At 39.8% G+C, this 25,345-nt stretch overlaps 1 protein-coding gene across 1 annotated transcript in view; it reads right to left on the bottom strand.

Annotated features, from left to right (window-relative positions):
• LOC124718975 (meiosis-specific nuclear structural protein 1-like) overlaps positions 1-25,345 on the bottom strand; it is a 94,384-nt gene that overhangs the window by 42,936 nt on the left and 26,103 nt on the right. Inside the window, exons 4-6 of the mRNA XM_047244646.1 lie at positions 23,956-24,079; positions 11,859-12,088; positions 1,845-1,961 (exon numbers count right to left, since the gene is read on the bottom strand). Of these exons, the coding sequence (XP_047100602.1) occupies positions 1,845-1,961; positions 11,859-12,088; positions 23,956-24,079 (471 nt within the window). The remainder of the gene's footprint in view (positions 1-1,844; positions 1,962-11,858; positions 12,089-23,955; positions 24,080-25,345) is intronic.

Below are 25,345 nucleotides of genomic sequence, written 5' to 3'. Positions count from 1 at the left end.
TGGAGCACAGGGACAATGATTATTTGAAGCCTCTATGTGTGCAGGATTAGATTAGAATAATTACTGCACACACAGAGGCTTCGAACAGTCATTCTTCCTGTGCTCCATGTGAGAATGGAATGTGAAGAAATCCTAAAAACTGGTACAATGGGATGTACCCTCTGCCACGCATCTCATGGCGGTTTGCTGAGTACACATGTAAGCAGATGTAGATGAAGAGGTTGGCACAGCAGAGGAAGTTGTGCCAGAAAACCTCAAACTGATAGACAGAGAAACAGCTGCAGTAGCAAATAATGCTCACTATGTAACTGGTGAATATTATGTTTGACTACAAATAACGTTTGTCAGCCAGTGAACTGTAAAGGCTTAGTAAAAAGACTTTGTGCTACCTCTGACACCATTCTGTACAAGAACCAACTGGCAGAAAATTAACACTTTTGTATTAAGTATGTATGCTTTAAGAAAATCCTCCATCAGTGAGCCCTTTTCTGTGTGAGTGCCACTATAGGGGAGAGGTTACTGGAGCTCCTGTTTATTGTTTAGAAAAACATTTATTGTGAATAGTGAGATTCATCAAAGCTATGAACTTTTGGAAAAAATTGAATAGGGATGTTTAGAACATTAAATGGCTGGAACATTAAAAACCCAACATTTGTTCATCATGCCAAAGAACTAATGTATCGGGACAACAGTCTCTTAAAAAAATATATAAATAAATAAATAAAAATAAACAATGGATACTGGCATGGTCTACAACATAGTTTTAGGATTAAATGTAGAATGGCAGATGGGTACATAAATGGTTTTACACTACAGACTAATTTAAATAGTTGGCTTCTGAAGTTTAAGGTCTAAAGGAAATCACCAAAGAAATTCTTTACCTCCTACAAAAATCACGTGGAAAATATAAAACTTATATATGATGGATGTCCCTATAATGTTTCCAAGCATACCAAAAATCTTTTTTCAATTTTCGTTAGAGATGGGGTTATGGTTTTCTTTCTCTTTTTTTTTTTTTTTTTTTTTTTGATGAAACTTTCCTACGTGGTAAATAGTTTCAAACTTTTCTCTTTGTACCTTGAAAACTACTGAACTCTTTGAAATAGTTATTATAACAACAACAACAACAACAATAATAATAATAATAAACCTTTGTTTGGCAATGGATCTTTCCCTAAGTCTCATACTGTTTCTGCTATATGCTCCAGAAATTTTTTTCTGCTCCCAGTATTTAACTCTAAACAAGTACACAGTGTACAGTCACAAATCTCCTATGAAAGTCTTGTAGAAAATTTGAACTTCACTTATGGTACAGACCACTACAATGTCCCTACGCTTATCAAATATCTGTTCTTAATTCTAATTAGTAGCAGAGTTATGTTTCTTCTTGAGACATGGAATAGTTCTGCATCCACAAAACTTTACTACTCGAGAACTGACAGGTACAATTCTTTGCCCAATGGAAGTGGTAACATTTGGGAGGCGACAATGGTAGGCTTCTACTGTAGTTTAGTTGGTAGAAGCAGTCCAGCCAGCTAGCTGTCATATGGCAACTAATTTAAACAGGACTATAGACGCCTGAACTTTTATGATCTTTGAACTAACACTGTTCTGACATGGACCTTCATAGCACTTCCAATGGTGTAACAGGACCAGTGTGAATCTATATCAAGGCAAAGACTGAGAGAGAGCAGGGGAGTGTGGGGAACTTTCTTTCACCTCCTTGTTTTTATCAAACTGTATAGTATGGAGGACCACTGATGTAAAAACAAAAAAAGTTATGAGAGAGATGCAGCAGATAATAGACATGGCAACTGCATGCATCAGTAGGTTTATAGACTCACCTATTTTCCATTTCAACTGATTCCATTTCCTTCTTCCTCCACTCGTCACGCGCCTTCTTGAAGTCATCCATTTCCTTCTTTGTTTTCTTCATCATTAGCATCTTCTGCTCAAACTCCCTGTAAAGACAAAATGTTTCATAATAGCTCTTTTCTTTGCAGAAGGCAAGGAACAAATAATGCAAAATATATATTGAAACACAGCAAGAGCAATTAGAGACAGAAAGTATTTTCTAACACTCTGTTGTTAACTTGCAACAGCATAAATTTAGTTTGTGCACCATCTGTGCTGCGTATCAGTTGTACAACGACTACATTATGCTTCCAGCACAACGTCTCTGCCCTGCAGGTTTGCTTACCCTTGGTCCACAGGTATTTCCCTTCTGAGACTACTTACCAATATCAGAAGGGCATTGCCTGTTGTGGATGCAATACCATTTACGAGGCTTTTTTTTAAGTAAGGTCCATTTTGTTGTAGACACTAGTAGTTCGCGTGCATAGCGCAACGAGCGCATGCGTCGTGTATCGGCACACCTCAAAAACAACTGTGCTCAGTTACAGCTCTGTAGCTAACCTGTACGGTTCTGTTCTGTGCTTTCAAAATGTTTGAGACTATCAGCTCGACCACCGCGTGTGCGGTTCACTCAGTGATACGGTTTTTGTCAGCAAGGAACCTGTCTGCTGCAGAAATTCATCGACAGATTTGCGAAGTGTACAGTGATACTGTTATGAGTGAAAGCAAAGTGTGTAAGTGGGGACGAGAATTCAAAGATGGCTGTGAGAACATCCACGATGAGGACCACTCCGATCGCATTTCTTTGATTACAGACGGTTTGGTGGCTTCAGTTGAAGCGAGGATTAGTGAGAACAGGCGCTTCACAATAACAGGTCTCGCAAATGAATTTCCTAATGTGTTGAGATCAGTGTTTACAACATTGTTTCTGAACACCTAAAGTTTAGGAAACTTTGCTCTCATTGGGTCCTAACAGAGGACCGCAAAAAACCAAAGATTTGAGTGTGTGCTGAAGTTCTTGACTCGTTATCACGAAAAAGGTGATCGTAACTGGAGACAAAACACGGGTTTCGCATATCACACTCGAATTGAAGCAACAGAGCACGGAACAGAGACATGCACATTCGCCTGTGAAGGTGAAGGCCAAACAGACTCTGTCCCAGCGCAAAATCATGGCGTCGGTGTTTTGGGATAGGCATTTTGTTCTGTTGGTCGACTTCATGCAATGAGGAACCACTATCAATGCAGAAGCGTACTGACAAACCCTGAGAAAGCTATGCAGAGCGATTCAAAACAAAAGTCGCAGCATGCTGACAAAGGGAATTGTCCTTCTCCATGACAATGCAAGACCTCACACTGCAGGTCAGACCCGCAATCTATTGGACAGTTTTGGCTGGGAAGTTTTAGGCCACCCACCCTACAGTCCTGATCTTGCGCCGAGTGATTACCACCTGTTCCTTCACCTCAAACAACACATCAGTGGCAACCGTTACAATGATGACGACGATGTGAAAATGGCAGTTAACTCTTGGTTATCGGAACAGGTGGCAAGTTTTTATGAAGAGGGTATTTTAAAATTGGTTGAGAGGTATGATACGTGCTTGAACAAACTTGGCAACTATGTCAAAAAATAGAGTAAAGTATGTACTTTCTTTTGTTGTGTATTTATGTTCAAACGGACCTTCCTTAAAAAACACACCTTGCATAAACTATCTGTTGACACACTGATTGTTACAGGCAGCACCAGGGGGTACCATCCATGCTCCCAAGCAGCATTCACATCAGAAAATGGCAGCACTGCTATTTAAGATAGAGTGCAAAACCCATCAGGCATCATTTCATCACTTGCTCAGTCCTGGGTCAGGAGCCGGCTGCACCTTGCACACCATTAGTCAGAACTTCACCGAGACTCGCCCCGACACTCGAATCTACACCGCTAGTGAATGTTGGGGGCACGTTCAATAGAGCAGACACCACACATATACCATCTCAGCATTAATAAAACACAAACTACAGGGTCAGATTCCTGACCGGAAATGGAGGAAAAAACGTCCTAAAACATGTGTCCGGAAATGGATAGTGTGTGTGCAATGACAACAAATCATCCCGTAACACGGTACACAGCTGCATTGCATCCACATCACAACAGATGTTCAATGTGGCCTCTACTGGATTGCAGGTGATAGGTATAGTAGTGGTTGTAATACAGGATACACATAATTGTACCTCGGTTTACACCATGTTGGCATGCCACTTGTCTGGAGCCTGTACTAGAGGTTTCAGTACCCTGTAGAAACCGATCCTCAAAATCTGGTGTTCGCACAGTCCAATGTCTCCCTGCACATTCGTCTGCCTGAAAGGACTCATTATCATACAAACACTCAGAAAGCGATCAAAATGTCAAGTGAGGTGGTTGGTGTGTCTGTGAGGGTATTTGTTTTGGCATAGCCAGGCTGCCTCTCAATCGATTCCATCTGCTTGGGCGCACACAAACACCATCTCGACTTGTTCCTGACATGAATACCAGACCATTCTGCTGCTTATATGAGACTTGTCCAGGAAGTAAGTCCCGATCGGTCACGAAATGGAACCCACTGGGAAAATCCGGTAAAGCTTTGCACAAATGTGTTGGGCAGTGTCTCTAGTATGCCCATCTATCGTGTCAAGTCACTCTTTTCAGTTTTGAGTGAACAGTGAGCACGTAAAGATGTGTAGGGAATAGCATCTGCCGTCAAGTACGAAGGCCCGGTTAGATATTTCGCCTGTGTTATGCAGCCCTCATAACACAACTGTTGAGCAGTTCCTTCCTCGTGCCAATCCTCAACCGCAAACTGCAGGGGCAATGAAGACACTCCTGCAGCATTTTCAATGAGAATACAGTCCGTAATTGGCTCCCACTGAGACTCATCTCAGGAACCGCTGGCTATGAAGACAAAATTTTGCCACAGACAACGAGCTGCAGACCAGTGCAGATAACTGGCCGAAAGAACAGGCGGCTGCTTTCTATGACGAGGATATTGGAAAGTTGATACAACACTATAAAAACACTTGAAGTTGGAGCAGCGACTGTGTAGAGAAATGGGTGGAAGGTGTACCTAACTGTTGCAAATAAAACATTTCTGGTTTTCACTGTGGTTTCCATTTTGCGACCGATCGGAGCTTACTTTCTGGACAACCCTCGTAGTACGCTGCATCAATTACACAGCCTGCAACACACAGGGAAGACATGGCACGTAATCAGAGGACCTGTCATACGCCATCACCACCTACTGCGACAATGATGCATTTTTGGACACATGTTCATACGATCTTCTTTCTTCCATCTCCAGTCAGGAATTCATCCCCGCAGTTTTTCAGTTTTATTAACATTCGCCCTGTAAATATCATAGTAATATCTATGAGCATAGATGGCCCACGGCAACTTCAGTGTGGATGCACACTACGTCTGAAATCTTGCAGGATGCAGCCAAAAGCTGTGAGCAAAGGAGTTAATTGACAGTAGATGCTACTAGCATGTTTCAAGTTGAGAATTTGGGTCAGGTGGGAAGTGTGTCTGGTTCACTGAGGCAGTTAAGGCTCCTTTAAAGTGGGATATCTGGGTTCAAGTCCTGGACCGGCATTGCACAATTGTTGTCGATGTCTTCGTTTCTCTTCAAATCTTGAGTACAGATAGACCTCATTTATATGTATATGTTCACATATTAGTTTTGTATTTTGTTCTTTATACTCGAGCAATACGCGGCAGACACAGTTCACCAGCAGATATCCCTACGTCACACTATGTGCAGTGGGGAGCTACTGACACTGTTCTGAGTGTCAAAGAGGACCTTAGACTGATATGCTACAAGAGTTACCAATAAAGATGTAAGACAACAATGTCACTAAAAATATGTTTAGAACTCTTGCAGTCTTTAGTTGGATTCAATCTCTTGTTCATCTGTACTCAACCTATAACAAATGTCGAGTTACTCATATAAGAATATCATTAATTCACTAGCTGAGAAACTGTGCCTGAGACTTCATACTCATGTAATTTATTTTTGACTTATGAAGTTTCCTTGTATCCAAAGTTTGTAGTAGTATGCTTGGAGATATGAACAAAGAGCTCATTTGCTTCACTAACGTGGGAGACAGCCACAGAAAGCTGACTCTGTGAAAAGCAACTGACTCTAAGGTTAATGCCTAGAACACTCAGCATCTGGCCTTGTGCTTTGTTTATGGTCATTGCATAACATGTTGTTGTTGTTGTGGTCTTCAGTCCCGAGACTGGTTTGATGCAGCTCTCCAAGCTACTCTATCCCATGCAAGCTTCTTCATCTCCCAGTACTTACTGCAACCTACATCCTTGTGAATCTGCTTAGTGTATTAATCTCTTGGTCTCCCTCTACGATTTTTACCCTCCACGCTGCCCTCCAATACTAAATTGGTGATCCCTTGATGCCTCAGAACATGTCCTACCAACCGATCCCTTCTTCTAGTCAAGTTGTGCCACAAGCTTCTCTTCTCCCCAATCCTATTCAATACCTCCTCATTAGTTACTTGATCTACCAACCTAATCTTCAACATTCTTCTGTAGCACCACATTTTGAAAGCTTCTATTCTCTTCTGGTCCAAACTATTTATTGTCCATGTTTCACTTCCATACATGGCTACACTCCATACAAATACTTTCAGAAACGACTTCCTGACACTTAAATCTATACTCGATGTTAACAAATTTCTCTTCTTCAGAAACCCTTTCCTTGCCATTGGCAGTCTACATTTTATATCCTCTCTACTTCAACCATCTGTTATTTTGTTCCCCAAATAGCAAAACTCCTTAACTAATTTAAGTGTCTCATTTCCTAATCTAGTTCCCTCAGCATCACCCGACTTAATTCGACTACATTCCATTATCCTCGTTTTGCTTTTGTTGATGTTCATCTTACATCCTCCTTTCAAGACACTGTCCATTCCATTCAACTGCTCTTCCAAGTCCTTTGCTGTCTCTGACAGAATTACAATGTCATCGGCGAACCTCAAAGTTTTTATTTCTTCTCCCTGGATTTTAATACCTACTCTGAATTTTTCTTTTGTTTCCTTTACTGCTTGCTCAATATACAGATTGAATAACATCGGGGAAAGGCTACAACCCTGTCTCACTCCCATCCCAACCACTGCTTCCCTTTCATGCCCCTCGACTCTTATAACTGCCATCTGGTTTCTGTACAAATTGTAAATAGCCTTTCGCTCCCTGTATTTTACCCCTGCCACCTTTAGAATTTGAAAGAGAGTATTCCAGTCAACATTGTCAAAAGCTTTCTCTAAGTCTACAAATGCTAGAAACGTAGGTTTGCCTTTCCTTAATCTTTCTTCTAATATCAAGTCGTAAGGTCAGTATTGCCTCACGTGTTCCAACATTTCTACAGAATCCAAACTGATCTTCCCCGGTCTTCTACCAGTTGCATAACATACGCAGTGCTATTCAAAATTTTCGGGGCTGGTGCTGCCATCTGTTGAAAACCTTACCTTTGGACTAATGGTCACCATCGCCCTCGAAGTAGTTCCTATCCCCACGTACACACCGGTCCCAGCGCTTGTGCCACTGGTCAAACGTTTTCTGGAAGTTCTGTTCTTTGAGGGTGTTTATCACTGCCAGCGATGCTTCTCGAATCCTCTCTTGTGTGTCGAACCGACGGCCTTTCAACTTGAGTTTCAGTTTAGGGAATAGCGTGAAGTTGAAAAGTGCCAAATCTGGTGAGTACGGTGGGTGGGGTACAACTGCCATGTTGTTTTTTGCCAAAAAGGTCCTGGTGAGCAAGGACGTGTAACAGGGCGCGTTGTCGTGATGCAGCAGCCAGTTCCCTTGACGGCAAAGTTCGGGCCATCGTCGCCACACGTTTTCATGAAGCCGTCACAAGATGTCACAGTAGTACAGGGAACTCACTGTTTGGTTGGGTGGAATGAATTCCTTGTGCACAATTCCCTTGGTATCAAAGAAAATGATGATCATGCTCTTCACTTTGCTCTTCACCTGTCTCGCTTTTTTGGGTCTCGGAGCCCGGGCTCTTCCACCGGGACAATTGTTGCTTTGACTCTGGGTCATAACTGTAAATACAGCTCTTGTCACCAGTGATAACCCGTGACAAGAAGGTGTTCTTGCCACCTAACAGCGCAAAGATCTACTACTCCTACTTTCCAGATAGCAGCACCAGTCTCGAAAATTTTGGATTCCACCTTGTAAACCACATACATGTTTAAACATAAATGGTAATTTGTTAGGAATAAGTTGGATTTGGGATATAAAAACTTGTGGCACGTGTGATTTCCCATAAATATTTCCAGTTATATGATGTTCCTCTGGAAAGAAGTACCTTTAAGTCTCTGTAAGTGAAGGATTCTGAGGAGCGAGATAATGCATGATGCTTTCGAGCAGAGTAACACCGCACCTCTCTTTTGGAAGCAGTTTCCTCACAGTTAGGCAAAGCCTGATATTCTCACACCATAGCAAGTCTCAGCTCACAACCTCCACTGGATTCTTTAAGTCCTCAGTCTTTTAGCCATTCAGGTGTATTCAAAGACATGACCACTTCCTACACAGTTTTATTCATAAACAAAACTAAATAACATCTAATAAGTAGGAATCAAAAATCAAACTTAATAAATTTGTTTATCCCAGCAAAGAATATAAATAAAACCTACCACGATAAGTAAAGCAATGTCGTTGAGTTTTTAATACATAAAGCAAAATCAGTAAATCCATATATCCTAGCTAAGTAAAAACACGGTTAATTTCTATTCTTGGAGATAAGACTGTAGTGCTTAATTCTGTCATTCATTTAAACTTCCAAAAATACATCTATCACTGGGTAAAAAAATATTAACGCCACTGTCCATTGGTTCTTTGGTATACTAATAAACTAACAGTGTCATCTACTGGTTCTTTGCTAAGCAGACAATTTTAGATAAAAATTTTAAATTACAATATCTCTTTTTTCCACGTTCCAATTTTGATGAAATAAAGCCCATATACTGTCCCACACTACACTCAAGCTACCTGACAACCCCATGAAAATTCATCCAATAGTTTAGGAGATTAGCATGTTCAAACAGACAGACATGATGAGTTTAAAATTTTATTAGTAATATAGATTTTGATGTGAAAGAGAACTTGTATCAAAAATTTATTAAATCATGCCCTTTCACGTTTACTGTAAAATTGCTACAAAACATTCAAGAGCCTAGATCACACAAAATATTTCTTTATTTGGACAACCCATTTCAACAGAGTTTTCTGTCATCTTCAAGTCTTAAAAATCTTTTTCTTGTGAAACGTGTTCATTTTACATTGAACCTCACACCAAGTTGTCAAGTGAATAAAAATTGGCACATTATAAATGGTTAGTAATACCTGAAATATTTAAAAACATAAAGCACCTTGTACAAAAGGCCATGTCCATATACAGGGTGGAGAAAAATTGTGTCATGAAATTTTAACCCTGGATAGTTGATGCCAGCAGGAACCAAAACTACTAATGTTGTGTAGGTCAACAATGCACCATTTTTAAACTACAGAAACTTAGCATCACATACTCCGAATGGCCGTGGGATTGCCCTGTTGCTGTTCGTCGGTTGACGGGTAGCGCTACGGTTCTCAATTCATACATACAAATGTCCCTCAACCCGTCACTGCCCCAACATAATACGTACACGTGTCGAATAGGTCCTGCTGTTTATCTCTACCTCACATCAGAGGATTCACACGTAAGCTTCGCTTCGGAGCACACACACATCACCTGCGATTTAGTCACACAGTAAGCATGGCGGCACAGTATTCGTCTGAAGAACAACGAGATACAGTTTTGTTTAAGGACTAGCCGACGGTAATGCACACGAAGCATGTTATATGAGGAACGGTACCCAGCAAGACACCACCCACACCCACAAACATTTACAGCAATTCACCAGCAGGCTCATTAGTTGGATATTGTGGTGATGATGGAAGACCTCAAACGCAGTGGGATGCTGCTTTTGAAGAGACTGTTCTCGAGCCCTTCGAGGAAGCACCTACGACAAGTACTCGAGCTGTTGGACACGACACGGGGGTCACTCATCGGTTATTCTGGGAGGTTTTGAGAAATGATGGCCAGCATCCATATAGTTTTCACCCTGTCCAAGACCTAAATCCTATGGCGGACTATGAACACAGGCTACGATTTTGCCGGTGGTTTCTGCAACGTGTTGCACTAGATCCTGACTAAACTGCCATTGTGTTGTTTACCGACGAGTGTACCTTCCATCAGGAAGGCCTTTACAACACTTGAAAGGTTCATTACTGGGCAAGGGGAAATCCTCACGTCACGTACGTCCACGGACACCAGGAATGATTTTTATTCAACATTTGGGCAGGCATTGGGGGTGACCTTCTGATTGGGCTGGTCCATCTACTTCCTTGACTTACTGGAGCAAATTACCGTAACTTTTTGCAAAAAAACTCCACCTGGCTTGTTGGAAGATGTTTCCCCAGACATACGGCTATGCATATGGTTGCAGCACGATGAGGCACCGGCACATAACAGCCATGCTGTGTGCAGATATTTAAATGAACTCTTTGACAGCAGGGTAATTGGCAGAGGTTTTCGTCACGGCCCCCGTGATCACCAGACCTCACGCCACCGGACTTTTTCCTGTGGGGATTCTTCAAGGTTCTAGTTCACCCACCCGAACACGTACCACCTAGCAACGAAGAGGAATTAATGGATCACATTCAACATGCTGCCAATCACATCAGGGCAGTGCTAGGAATCTTTGAAAGAGTTTGGCAAAACACTGTTCGACATTAACAAGCTTGTGTCGCATCAGAGGAACACCAGTTCGAGCACCTGTTTTAAGTAAACAATGTTCTAGCTACCAAAATGGCCCTTTCTGGGGCCAACACAATTTGTAAAAGACTTTCTGTACACAAATAAACAGCTGTTGATGGGTTTGTTCCCGGTACATCTTATCATGAATATACAATGGATGTGTCGGGACCCTGGCAGAGTGGAAGGCTGGCATGCTACCACCGAGCATGCAGGATACCTCGAATACATCACGAACTCCGGCAGGCAAAGCATTCGTGGTCATGCATTGTACAGAGTATACAGCAACAGGGCAATCCCACAGGCCAATCTGAGCACCTGGTGCCAAGTTTCCGTAGTTTAAAAATTGTGTGTTGTCGACCTACACAACATTAGTAATTTTGATTCCTACAGGGTTAAAATTTCGTGACACAATTTTTCTCCGCCCTGTATATACCACTCACAGATGCTTGCACATCACAAAAGCTACTGTCTACTTTGCTTTTGTGATGTACAAGCATCTGTGAGTGGTCTATATTTGCACATTGCCTTTTGCAAAAGGTGCTTTGTGTTTTTAAATATTTTAGTTATGACAAACCTTTTGTAATGTGCCGATTTTTATTCACTTGACACCACGGTGTGAGGTTCAACGTAAAATAAACATTTCCACAACGAAAGGATGGTGGGCCAATCACCCGCCCTTCTCAAATAATCTGATTACTGAAACCAAGACGGGAATACAAAACCGGGTGGATAAACTGGTAACGACAACGAAAGGGTTTTTAAGATGTGATGATTACAGCTAAGTCTGTCAAAACTGATTTTCTGAAATAAAGAAATATTTTACACATTTGAGGCCGTTTAATGTTTTTTAGCAAGTAAAACCGATCAGTCCTTTGGTACCGTCAAACTGAAAAAATTCAACACTGTAAAATTCCTACAGCATACATTCTTAGGAGATTTAATCAACATATTGCTTCCCATTACATATGTTACACGAAATATTTGTGTTCACACTGAAGAGTATCGACAGTCTGTTCATCCTGTGCTCACATTGTAACTGGAATGGGATGGGGGGAGTGACAGTGCTACACCATGTATCCTGCTCCACACGCCACAAGGTGGCTCGCAGAGCACAGGCATGGGAATTACCAATGCGGATACCTGCTTCGGCGCACACCTCACCTCATGTCCTCCTCGTGGATCCTGCGCACGGCCTCGTCGATCATCTGCTTCTCCTGCAGGAACTCTATGAAGGCGGCCTCCCGCCGGTTGTACGCCTCTATCATCTGGTCCTGCAGCTGGTGGCGGTACTCTATCTGCCGCTTCGCCTCCTCCTCCTGCTTCTTCAGCTCCATCTCGTCGTCTTGCCGCTTCATCCGCTGGAGAGCCTCTCGCTCTTCATTCGCGTACATCTGCAGAAATTCCGTTACGCCGGCCAAATTATTGGACCGCTATCTAGCTGACGAGCACCGAGCACAGACGTAAATCACTCACATAGGGGAAGCAAAGCTATTGGGAATTCAGAAACTATTCATTCGTCGATTCACTCAATATGTTCTATCGATTCCACCAAGAAAGGGAACCTTCGCTGGTATGGAATGAGTCAAGATATTTACTTACAAAAGACAAGCAAATCAGTGAAACTTAAAATATATACTCCAGTCTTTCTACAAATTATCTGTATATCTAGATTCGGCTGCAAAATACTAACGCGAATTATTTACAGACGAATGGAAAAACTAGTAGAAGCCAACCTTGGGGAAGATCAGTTTGGATTCCGTAGAAATGTTGGAACACGTGAGGCAATACTGACCCTACGACTTATCTTAGAAGCTAGATTAAGGAAGGGCAAACCTACATTTCTAGCATTTGTAGACTTAGAGAAAGCTTTTGACAATGTTGACTGGAATACTCTCTTTCAAATTCTGAAGGTGGCAGGGGTAAAATACAGGAAGCGAAAGGCTATTTACTATTTGTACAGAAACCAGAAGGCAGTTATAAGAGTCGAGGGACATGAAAGGAAAGCAGTGGTTGGGAAGGGAGTGAGACAGGGTTGTAGTCTCTCCCCGATGTTATTCAATCTGTATATTGAGCAAGCAGTAAAGGAAACAAAAGAAAAATTCAGTGTAGGTATTAAAATCCAGGGAGAAAAAATAAAAACTTTGAGGTTCACCGATGACATTGTAATTCTGTCAGAGACAGCAAAGGACTTGGAAGAGCAGTTGAAGGTAATGGACAGTCTTGAAAGGAGGATATAAGATGAACATCAACAAAAGCAAAGTGAGGATAATGGAATGTAGTCGAATTAAGTCGGGTGATGCTGAGGGAATTAGATTAGGAAATGAGACACTTAAATTAGTAAAGGAGTTTTGCTATTTGGGGAGCAAAATAACTGATGATGGTCGAAGTAGAGAGGATATAAAATGTAGACTGGCAATGGCAAGGAAAGCGTTTCTGAAGAAGAGAAATTTCTTAACATCTAGTATAGATTTAAGTGTCGGGAAGTCGTTTATGAAAGTATTTGTATGGAGTGTAGCCATGTATGGAAGTGAAACATGGACAATAAATAGTTTGGACAAGAAGAGAATAGAAGCTTTTGAAATGTGGTGCTACAGAAGAATGCTGAAGATTAGATGGGTAGATCACATAACTAATGAGGAAGTACTGAATAGGATTGGGGAGAAGAGAAGTTTGTGGCACAACTTGACTAGAAGAAGAGATCGGTTGGTAGGACACGTTCTGAGGCATCAAGGGATCACCAATTTAGTATTGGAGGGCAGTGTGGAGGGTAAAAATCGTAGAGGGAGACCAAGAGATGAATACACTAAGCAGATTCAGAAGGATGTAGGTTGCGGTAGGTACTGGGAGATGAAGAAGCTTGCATGGGATAGAGTAGCATGGAGAGCTGCATCAAACTAGTCTCAGGACTGAAGACCACAACAACAACAACAACATCTAGATTCAGAGAGTGAAAAGTTCTGTTAGTGGCATGGCAAGTAGAGGATTTGTTGTCAACCTGCATGACAAGAAGTAATTTACTGTGAACATCCCTCAGTATCTGCAGATATACGAGGCTTGTTCCAAAACTAAGATCCATTTGGTCATAGAAAAAAAGACAAGCTGATGACAAAAGACTTATTGGCAGAAATATTTTACTACATATCTACTTTACTTTTCCACATAATCGCCGTTCACATCTACACACTTTCTGTATTGTTGCACAAGCTTCTTTAAACCCTCTGCACAGAAGTCTGCCACCTGGGAATTGAACCAATTGGTGACACCAGTCTTGAGGTTATCATTGTTTCGAAATTGTTTTCCACCCAGACACATGCAAGAAGATGAAGATGAAATACTCTCCTGGTGCAAGGTTGGGACTGTACAGAGGGTGCTCAAAAAGTTCCCAACAAAAATCTTGAATTTTCTTCTCAGTTTTGGCAGCAATGTGAGGGCATGCATTGTCATGAGGAAGGATTATGCCACACGACAGTTTCCCACAGTGTCGAATTTGGATAGCATGTCTTAGTTTGCCTAGCACTTTCAGTGTATGTCAACTACAATTGTCGACCCAGTTCATCAGATCAATAAAATAGATGTCCTCATCTCCAAAAATGGTAGCCTTCATGTTTTGATTTGAGAAGGAAGACTGCTCAAACATTTTTGGTTTGGTACCACTGCATTGACTGTTGTTTTTATTCTGTGTTGGCGTATGATATCCACATAACACAACCTGTAACAATGTGGAAAAACAAATCATCTCCATCTTGTCCGTAGCACAACAAAAACTATCATGCATTACGCATTCTTTTCTCTTTGTGCTGATCAGTGAGCATTTTTTGAACCCACCTCGGTCACAGTTTGCGATATTCAAGCTGTTCAGTGACAATCCTGTAACCTGAGGTTAGAGAAACATCTTGGAATCCATTAGCCAGACCACTAATCATCGATCACCAATCACTTCACTTCAAAGTTTTTGGTTCACTTGATCAATAATGTCGTCGGTCCAAATATTGAGCCTGCCACTCCACTGTTCATCGTGAACATTTATACGACCATTTTGAAATTCCTGACACTATTTTTGAACTTATTTTTACACATTATTTCAAATCCATGCGCTAGGTGTAATTCCTGACAGATTTCAGCAGCTGAAGATCCTTTTGCCAGTATAAATCTTATCACATTGTGCACTTCACAAGAGGGAAGATCTACGATTGTCTCAGCCATTGTGAGCTGCTCTCACCAACTAGCAAACAACCATTGAATCAAATCAACAGTGCAGCAGTTTCCTAAAGAGTTAGTAGACAGTGCTGTATGCATGAAACTACATTCAGGCCTACCATCAGTCAAATATTGGTCACCGGAACTTAGTTTCAGAATATGCCCCATACATAAAAATTTTATATGCAAATACCATCATACTCAAGAAAATATTACACTTTAAATATTTTTAACACAGCAATTTTGTTTCTTTTGCACTGTGTTTCTGTTGTGGTCTTCTGTCCAAAGACTGGTTTACAGCAGTTCTACATTCTGCTCTGTTCTAAGGAGGCCTCTTCATCTCCGAATAACTACTGCAACTTACAGTCTTTTCAGTCTGCTTACTGTATTCATCTCTTGGTCTCCCTCTACAATATCCCCACCCGAAACCTCCATCCAGCACTAAATTGGTTGTCCCTTAACGTTCGAGACTCTGTCCTGTCAACTGATCCCTTCTTCTAATCAAGTTATTTCACTAATTTCTTTTCTCCCTAATTCTATTCAGAACTTCTTCATCTGTTACATGATCTCCCCACCTAAACTTCGGCATTATTCTGTAGCAGTACTTTTCAAAAACTTCAATTCTCTTCTCGTCTGAACTGTTTAATCATCCACGTTTCACTTCCATACAGAGCTACCTTCAGAAAGACTTCGTAACGCTTGAATCTATATTCGATGTTAACAAATTTCTCCTCTTCAGAAACACTTTTCTTGCCATTGCCATTCTACATTTTATATCCCTCTGCTTCAGCCATCATCAGTTACTTTGCTGTCCAAATAACAAAGCTCGTCCACTACCTTAAGTGTCTTGTTTCCTAATCTAATTCCCTCGGGATAACCTGATCTAATTTGACCACATTCCATTACACCTGTTTTGCATTTGTTGACGCTCTTATATCCTACTTCCAAGACACTGCCATTCCATTCAATTGCTCTTCCAAGTCCTTTGCTGTCTCTGACAGAATTACAATGTCATCGACAAACCTCACAGTTTTTATTTCTTCTTCCTGATTGATAATACATACCCCAAATTTTTCTTTGATTTATTTTACTGCTTTTCCCATGTACAGACTGAATATTGGGGATAGACTGCAATCCCATCTCACTCTTATCTTAACCACTGCTTCCCTTTCATGCCCCACAACACTTACAACTGCCATCTGATTTCTGCACATGTTCTGTATAACCTTTTTCTCCCTGCATTTTCCCCTGCTACCTGCATTTCATTTTAAAAGCTATACTGTCCAACTTCATTCACTGCCAACAGATTCACCACAGTCTTAGACCGGTTGCTTGCTGCAAGTCTTATTAGTTGGCACTAGTTAGGTGACCTGTATGTCGATGAGGGTGAGTTGATGGTGAAGGCAACACAACACTCAGTCCCCGAGCAGAGAAAATCTCTGACACAGCCGCGAATCGAACCCAGGCCTCCCGCACGGCATTCTGCTGCACTGACCACTTAGCTATGGAGGCAGACTACGCAGGAATTGGGTAGTGGTACAGCTCCGTGTCCTTCGTATCTATTAATGTGGTCTGATTCCTTGCAAGGATGACTGATTCTAATGTGATATTAAGCGACTATGATGAGGCTTATCATCCAGATTTTCAAATTACTGAATGTCAAGATGATAAACATAATTATTTTCTGGGTTTCCAAAAATATGTGCTCGCACAGGTTACGTTGACAATAACAACTGAACGTGTAGATTTCATTTTTCATTTATATTACAGCATAAAGTCAAGTGCTGGCACACCAATCAGGAACGATAGAGCAGAGAGGGCAGTGAGAGGTTGTCAGCCAATTGTACGCTGATCCACCCCTTTCCAGGATGACAACACAACTGCAGCAGCCCCTATGTGAAGAGAACATACGCATAGCACCCGACTACTCACGGCCCCAGCTGAACAGCAGCCTCAAGATTAGGCACTTGTACAGCAGCGACTTAGGAATTGTATATACTGAAGAAGCTTGTTTATTTTGTATGTCACCCTTTCCTGTGTAAATACAAAGTTAAGTATTTTATTTGTACATTTTGTAATAAAACTCATTAATATGATTTGTTTGTACGTTGTCTAGTGATCTGAGAAATCATGTTTTCTAGACACACCATATTTGATGACTAGGCAGGATTTAATGATTTATTTACACTGTATAAATATTTACAATAAACTAGTACTATATTATAAATCATACCACAAATATTTATTTTAAATTTTAAATACCAGTACTAATGAAGATGATGTTTGATTAAAAGGATTAAAAATGACAAAACACCTAATACGCCTACAGTTACTGATAGTTGTGAAGATGGTACAGCTGCAGATATTCAGGGCAAAAGAAAGTGTACTCGAAGCAAAAAGGGTGCTAGAAAAACAGACTTACGTGAACAAAATATTTGGAAAAGAAAACGGAACACTGGGTAGTTATACAGCACAAAAACTGGTAAAATCATTGCTGCCAAAACTTTTCGTAGTGTGAACTGCAACTGTGCATGTAAATGGTCAGCAAAATTCTAAACGATGAGATAAATAAATTATGTGACAATTTCTGGGCAGTGGGTGGTGCTGATCATCAAAATCGTTATCTGAATGGTTATGTATATGTGATGCAGTTAAATCCCAATGCTCAAAAAATGGCTCTTGTTCTCTGAAAAGTTGTATCCACAGACAAAAAGAGTGCAAGCACAGAAGAAACAGGATAGGTCTGATTTGCTCCCTTTCTTTCCTGATGTCAATCACGGATATCTCTGTGGCTTACAAACAGCAGAAAAATGTCTAAGAGGATAAATAACAGTAATGACAGATAAAAATTAAACAATGGAAAACTCAGGATGGAATGTAACAATATTATGAGAAGGAAAGTTGCTACGCATCATAAAGCAGAGATTCTGAGTCACAGATAGACATAACAAAAAGACTCACACAATTATAGCTTTCGGCCATAAAGGCCTTCTTCAACCACTCACACACACACACACACACACACACACACACACACACACACACACACACACACACACACACACAACTGCAGTCTCGGGCAACTGAAACCCAAGTGTGGTTTCAGTTGCCTGAGACCGCAGTTGTGTGTGTGTGTGTGTGTGTGTGTGTGTGTGTGTGTGAAGAAGGCCTTTGGTCGAAAGCTATAATTGTGAGAGTCTTTTGTTGTGCCTATCTGCGACTCAGCATCTCTGATGTATGGTGAGTAACAACTTTCCTTCTCATAATATTGTTATAATGACTGATAAAGGTTGACTGATTAAGTCCTATAAATATTTATACCATAAAATATGTATTAAAGTGCAATGGCATTATATTTATCTTCTAAATAAACTAATCTGCCAATAACACACTGGATTCCATCCATTTTCAGTATAAAAATATTCAGGTGTATCTGCAATATTGGATTCATTTTATCTGAATAATGGAATACATCCTTCACCCCCACTTTCTGGGCAAAAGGCCATGAAATTTAATGAACCAAACACATCGTAATCCCTTGCAGCAAGTGGTATACTGCAATGTTTCAGGTATCTCAATCAGAAAACCGTCATCACTTAATTATGTTTAAGACTCAGTAAAATTGGAGTTGTACCACTATTTTAATAAGGCCTTCATATACTTTTAATGTAAGTTCCACTGCCAACATAACAAGTTTAGTAACAAGGACAAGAAATGAAACAGTACAAAACACACTTCAGCAGTCCCCTAAAAGAAATTATTTAGAAAAATTGTCTGAAGTGCTTTGGCAATATTTACAGAATTGGAAAAGAAATACTACCAAGAAGATATCTGGAATAGCCAGAATTTGGAAGAAGAACAATTGGAAGCCCATGAACAAGATGCAGAGGCCAGGTGAAGGATGATGTGAATTTGAAAGGACTAAAGTGGCAGGAAATACTGAACCATAGGCTGTGGAAGAAAAGAGAAGATTGGAAGTGGCTTTGTGAATGACCTGCACAAGATGAAATGTTTGAAGAAGAAGAGCTTCTGCTTATGCTTCAGTGACAACCAATGACACTGTATTTGGCCACTAACAGCACCCAAGGCAAAAACAATGCAATCAACATATACAATTAAACTGAACAGGAATATTTCTTGACGAAGATTGTTGCATCCTCTTCAATCATGAGTACTGAAAAATGTACTCTGAGGTGACAACAGTCATGGGATCCTCCTATTATTGTGTCGTACCTCCTTTTGCCTGGTGTAGTGCAGCAATTCGACATGGCACGGACTCGATGAGCCATGCTGCCTCAATAGCCATCTGTAATAGCAAAAGTGTTGCCAAAAACCTTCTTCAAACTAGTTGCGAACAACTGTGGACTGATGGCACGGCATGTCATTGTTTGGGAATATGAAGTCCCTAAATGTCCACGTAGTCGAACATAACCATTTCCGATCAGTGATTGGTTCAGTTGGACCAGAGGAACCAGTTCATTGCACGTATACACAGTGCACGCCACTATTGAGTCACCACCACCTCGCACAGTGCCTTGTTGACGACTCGGGTCCGAGGCTTCGTGCAGTCTCTGCCACGTTCGAACTCTACCGTCAGCTCGGACTCGTGTGACCTGGCCACAGTTTTATAGTTGTCTACAGTCCAAATCATACGGCCACAAGCCCTATGGAGGCACTGCATGCAATGCCACGCTGATAGCAAAGGCACCCGTGTCAGTCGTCTAATGCCACAGGCCATTAGTGCAAAATTTTGCCACACTTCCCTAACGGATACATTCATCATATGTTGACTTCTGTGATTATTTCATGCAGTGTTGGCTGCCACAGCCCATTAGTGCCAAATTTTGCCACACTTTCCTATTTCATTCATTCATCGTACATTGACTTCTGTAGTTATTTCGTGCAGTGTTGCTTGTCTGTTAACACTGATAATTCTATGTAGTAAATGCAGTTGCTCTCAGTCATTAAGTGAAGGTTGCCGGCCACTGTATTGTCCATGATGAGAGGTAATGCCTCAAATCTGGTGTTCTCAGCACACTCTTGACACTGTGGATCTCGGCATATTGTATTTCCTACAGCTTTCAGAAATGTTATGTCCCACGCATTTAGCTGCAACAATCCATTCTGCATTCACAGTCTGTTAATTCTCACTGCGAAGCCATAATCATATCAGAAACCTTTTAACCCATCTGAGCACAAATGACAACTCTGCTAATGCACTGCTCTTATATTCCTCATGCACGCAATACTACCACCGTCTGTATATGTGCATACTGTTATCCTATGACTTTTGTCACCCCAGTGTAAATTGGAACTGGAGATGAAGTATTATATCAAGGAGGTGTAATTCGGATTTACCACAAGCACGGTGTTTTTCCGACTGTATGATCCTTGACAGTTTGTTGTATGTATGCCAGTTACAATAAAGGAATTATAACTACATGGGGTATTGAATTTAAAGATTAGCAAAACATCGTCTTATGATTTACAGTATTTAATAAGAAATGAATAATGATGTTGCCTGAATTTAATAAATAGCACAATTTGAAGATAATTTACGAGAAAAAGGAATTTAGCAGGAAACTAATCTGACAAAAAAAGGGGTCACATACTGTGTGGGATATCAAAATGGGAATACTAAAATCATTTTTCATTGCAAGTAAGGAGCCAGCAGTCTCACATTTATTTTCTAAGAATTAATTGCAGAAAACACAGTCTGCAGAGAATAATTTAAAAGCATTTACTTAACTTCACTTTCGTACTGCCTGCTTTCAGGCAGTATAATCGATTCCAGCAGAACAGATCTGTAAGAAGGGTTGGTATGGAGTTGGAGACTTCTCGGTCAGATAAAGGTTTGGTTCCTACTGATGCTATTGGTAGATGGGATTGCACTAGACATGGTATGCATCTCAATAGAGTAAATTGGCTGGGTTGGCACCAAAATCCTTAGGGGGAGGGATCACTGAAACACATGGGAGCACTTCTTTCTTAGGCTGAGGCCAATGGCCAGTGGTACAACATTGAAAGGAATCAAGCATTATGAGAAGCTCATACAGGCAGATACTAAAGATGTTAAAATATTACAAGATTCTTACAAAAATACAGTGAAAAATAATGTCAGTATACTGCATCGGAATATAAGGGGATCAAAAAACAATGTAGATGAACTTTTTGTTTGTTTGGAAGATTTACAAACAGAGAAAGCAATAGATGTAGTACGCTTGTCTGAACATTGTATAGTCGCTGATATCGAAAAGGTAAATGTAAATGGATATAAGCTTTCAGCACGTGTCAGTAGAGAGGAGACGGAAAAAGAAGGAGTTGCCATTTACGTTGAAAGTTATAATAGTGCGAAAAATGTATAAACTAAAAAAAAAAAATTGTATAGAGCAATATATAAAGCATGTGTCTATGAGCTTAAACTAAATAATGGTAATTTTATAATTGTAGCTGTGTATAGGTGCCCATTGGAAGATTTTCAACTATTTCTAAAAAAACCTGGGTTCCTCATTGTGCTACATGTCAGACAGAGGGGAGCAAATTATCATTTACGGGGATTTCAATGTAGATTTTCTGAAAGTCTATCAGGAAGAATGATCTTGAAGTATCATTAGGTTCTTTCAATAAGATGTCAATTATTGATTTTCCTACTTGGGTGGAACAGGAAAGCAACACACTGATAAATAATAGTTTCACAGACCAAGATAAATTTAATTGAATAAATATTTATCCTGTTAAGAATGGTCTTTCTGATCATGATGCACAGCTAGTTACAGTATATGACATAGTTCCATACAGTTACTCAAAACAGTTCTCTCAAATAGCGCATTCAATTAACAACTTAATGACTGCAAATTTTAAGGAAAGATTGCAGCAGTTAAACTGGGATGCGGTGTACCAAGAGCATGATGCTAATTTAAAATATAACTTATTTCATGATATATTTGTGATCATTTTCAAAATAAGTTCCCTAAGAAAACAGTGAAATATAATTGTAAGAAACCGTGGCTTATTAAAAGGATAAAAGTATATTGTAACTGGAAAAAGGGAAATATATCTAATAGTAAGAAACAGTAATAACTAAGAAATAGTCAAATATTATAAAAACTACTGTAGCACATTAAGGAAAGTTATAAAAAACTCCATATGACAGGGCAACAGGGCTACCAAGAGCACACGAAGACTTTATTCCCATCAAACTGAATGAAAAGTTTATTAACAAAACATTAGAGAGTGAGAATATTTTTAACAATAATTTTTTAAATGTTTTGGAGAAAACCGGATTCAGATGTTCATTATAAAAGGCAAAGTTTTGTATGGAAGAGCAATAACTATAAAATTTGATAAAATTGAAATTCTACCCACCTCTCCTTCTGAAGTTAGGAAAATAATAAACTGACTCAAAAGTAAAAGCTCACACAGGATTGATGGCATTTCCAACAAAGTACTAAAAGCTTGTCGCCAACAGATAAACAGGATTCTCAGCCATGTATGTAATACCTCACTGAAATAGGACATTTTTTCTAATAATTTGAAATAGGCTATTGTTTAACCATTGCATAAAAAGAATGACAGGCCTGATACCAACAACTATCACCTAGTCGCACTTCTGACAGCTTTGTCAAAAATCCTTGAAAAAGTATTGTATTCTGAGTAGCTTCATATATTGTAAAAACAAAGTACTAACAAAACACTAATTTGGTTTTCAGAAAGGCTTTTCAATAGAAAATGCTGTATATGCTTTCATTGATCAGATATTTAATTATTTGAATAACCAAACATCACCAAGTGAAATTTCCTGCACTCTCTCAAAGGCTTTTGATTGTGTAAATCATGGAATTCTTCTAAATAAATTTAATTATTGTGATATGAGTGAGGCAGTGCACAAATGGATTAACACATATTTAACTGGAGGAGTACAAAAGGTTGAAATGAACAGTTCACATAAGCAGGAAAATCAGCAGATTCCTCAGACTGGGGAAGTATCAAGAATGGGGTCTCAAAAGGTTAAATTTTGAGTCCCTCAATATTCTCAATATATATTAACGACTTGCCATTCTATAGTCACAAAGATGTGAAGCCAGTTCTTTTTGCTGATAAAACAAGTAAAGTAATCACATCCAAGAAACAATGATTAGCTGCGGAAATTGTAAATAATTATTAAGTAGTCATCTGCAAAGGGACTCTCATTAAAATTGATAAAACACAGTATATGGAGTTCTGTACAGTAAATGGCAGAACGTCATTAATAAATACAGAGTTTGAACAAAAGTCTGTAGCTCGGGCAGAATATTCCAGATCTTCGGGTGTGGGCATTGATGAGAGATTGAATTGGAAGAAACAAATTGATGATCTGCTGAAATGTTTGAGTTCAGCTATTTATGCTATTAGGGTTATTGGAAATAAGTAAATTAGCTTACTATGTCTATGTTCACTCACTGCTTTCATACGACATCATATTTTGGGGTAATTCACCATTAAGGAAGAAAGTTATCATTGCACAAAAGTGTGTAATCAGAATAATTTCAAAAGGAATAACAATGTGCATAGCTGCAACACTAGAAGAAAAGCTGAATTCCAGAACTTTGGATTAAATCTAACTTTGGCACAGAAAGGGGTGAATTATGCTGTGACAAAAAATCTTTGATCCCTTACCTAATAACATCAAAAGTCTGACAGCCAGCCAAGGAACATTTAAAAACGAATTAAAAGAATTTCTGACTCATAACTCCTCCTACTCAATAGATGAGTTTTTAGATACAAATTAGTAATCTTACAACTAAAAAATAAATTTAAAAAAGAACTTGAATTATGGTGTGTGAAGAACTATTTTGTTATACTGACACATTCCACATCATTGCAAAGTGTTGTATTCATGATCTATGGAACAAGTATTAATCTAATCTAATCCAGAGAAAGTCCCAATTCAGAGCTCTGAAGGACTTTATCTTAAAAAAATTAGAAACAGATCATCCTTTATCATGTGCCTGTCCACTTCTTTATTCCAATTCTACAAAGGAAGTAATTGTTCTAGCCTCGTACATGTGTTATACAAACTTACTTTCTCCCTCATCTTCTCTGCCTCCTTCTCTGCTTTCTGAGCACACAGTTCCTTGTAGACATACGCTGCTCTCAACTTCGATTCTAACTCTTTTAGTTCAACACTCGATTCACGTAACTGCTGTCTGAAATAACAATACAAAATGGAAAAAGAAAATAAATTGAGTAGTTCTATAAGCAGTACACACGTATGTGCAACACCGAAGCTGAACATTTATCCTCATGGGAAATATTTCAGAGACTGGTTGGAGCATCATTAAAACACAATTTAAATTTAGTCATATTTATCACAATTATGCCATGAACTTCCTTGTCAGTATTTGTACAAAGGACAACACATACAGCGTTAGGATTATCAGATCATATGCATGAAATATGCAACATAATGCAAGACACAACAAAACAGTGGAAAATCAAATATTGAAAGACAAAGACAAATGGAAGAAGTAAGTAAACTGTTTCAAATAATGGAAAATCTGGAATGGAATGTAACAATATTATGAAAAAGAAAGTTGCTACTCACCATATAGCAGAGATGCTGAGTCACAGATAGACACAACAAAAAGACTGTCGCAAATAAGCTTTCAGCCACACACACACACACACACACACACACACACACACACACACACACACACACGCTCGCGACTGCATTCTCTGGCAACTAAAGTCACAATGCAATGTGGCTTCCATTGCCAGAGACTGCAGTCACTGCGTGAGTTGCATTTGTACACACGTGTGTGTGTGTGTATGTGTGTGTGTGTGTGTGTGTGTGTGTGTGTTTTTTTTTTTTTTGTCTATTTTTGATGAAGGCTTTGCTGGCCCAAAGCCTATTTGTGACAGTCTTTTCGTTTTGCCTATCTTCGACTCAGTACCTCTGCTACATGGTGAGAGCGACTTTTCCTTTTCACAATATTGGCAAGTAAACTGTTTATTATTTCAAAACTATAACTATTAACACAATTATTAATACATTTATCCCACTGTGAGACAAGATGGTCAAGGCCTTTGTGGAAAAATGTTTGCAGTTGCCTATGGAAACATGATTGTACCCAGACACCTCTTCGTACAAAGCAAATTGATGGGCACGAACGTCTTTTTTTGGGGCTCGAAAAATATAGAAATCACATGGGAAGGGATCTGTACTGTATGGCAGATGTGTAACGGATTCCCAGTGAAACTTCTGCAGCATATTTGAAACAAGCTTGGCAATAAGTGGGCAGGCATTATCCTGCAACAGAACGGTGCCATCCCACAACATTCCTGGGCATTTGAATTTAATGGTGTGCTTCCATCAGTGCAAAGTGTCAGTGGGCCCACGTGTTGCCAAGGGTGTTTCAACTATGCTGCTGAAGTTTTTTCTGGGAAGGCCTTACATATCTTCTGTAGAG

Source organism: Schistocerca piceifrons, chromosome 10 (assembly GCF_021461385.2).
Source record: "Schistocerca piceifrons isolate TAMUIC-IGC-003096 chromosome 10, iqSchPice1.1, whole genome shotgun sequence".
Classification (NCBI taxonomy): domain Eukaryota; kingdom Metazoa; phylum Arthropoda; class Insecta; order Orthoptera; family Acrididae; genus Schistocerca; species Schistocerca piceifrons.
Note: the sequence above shows the minus strand (reverse complement) of the source record. Positions and strands in the feature narration are given on the sequence as shown.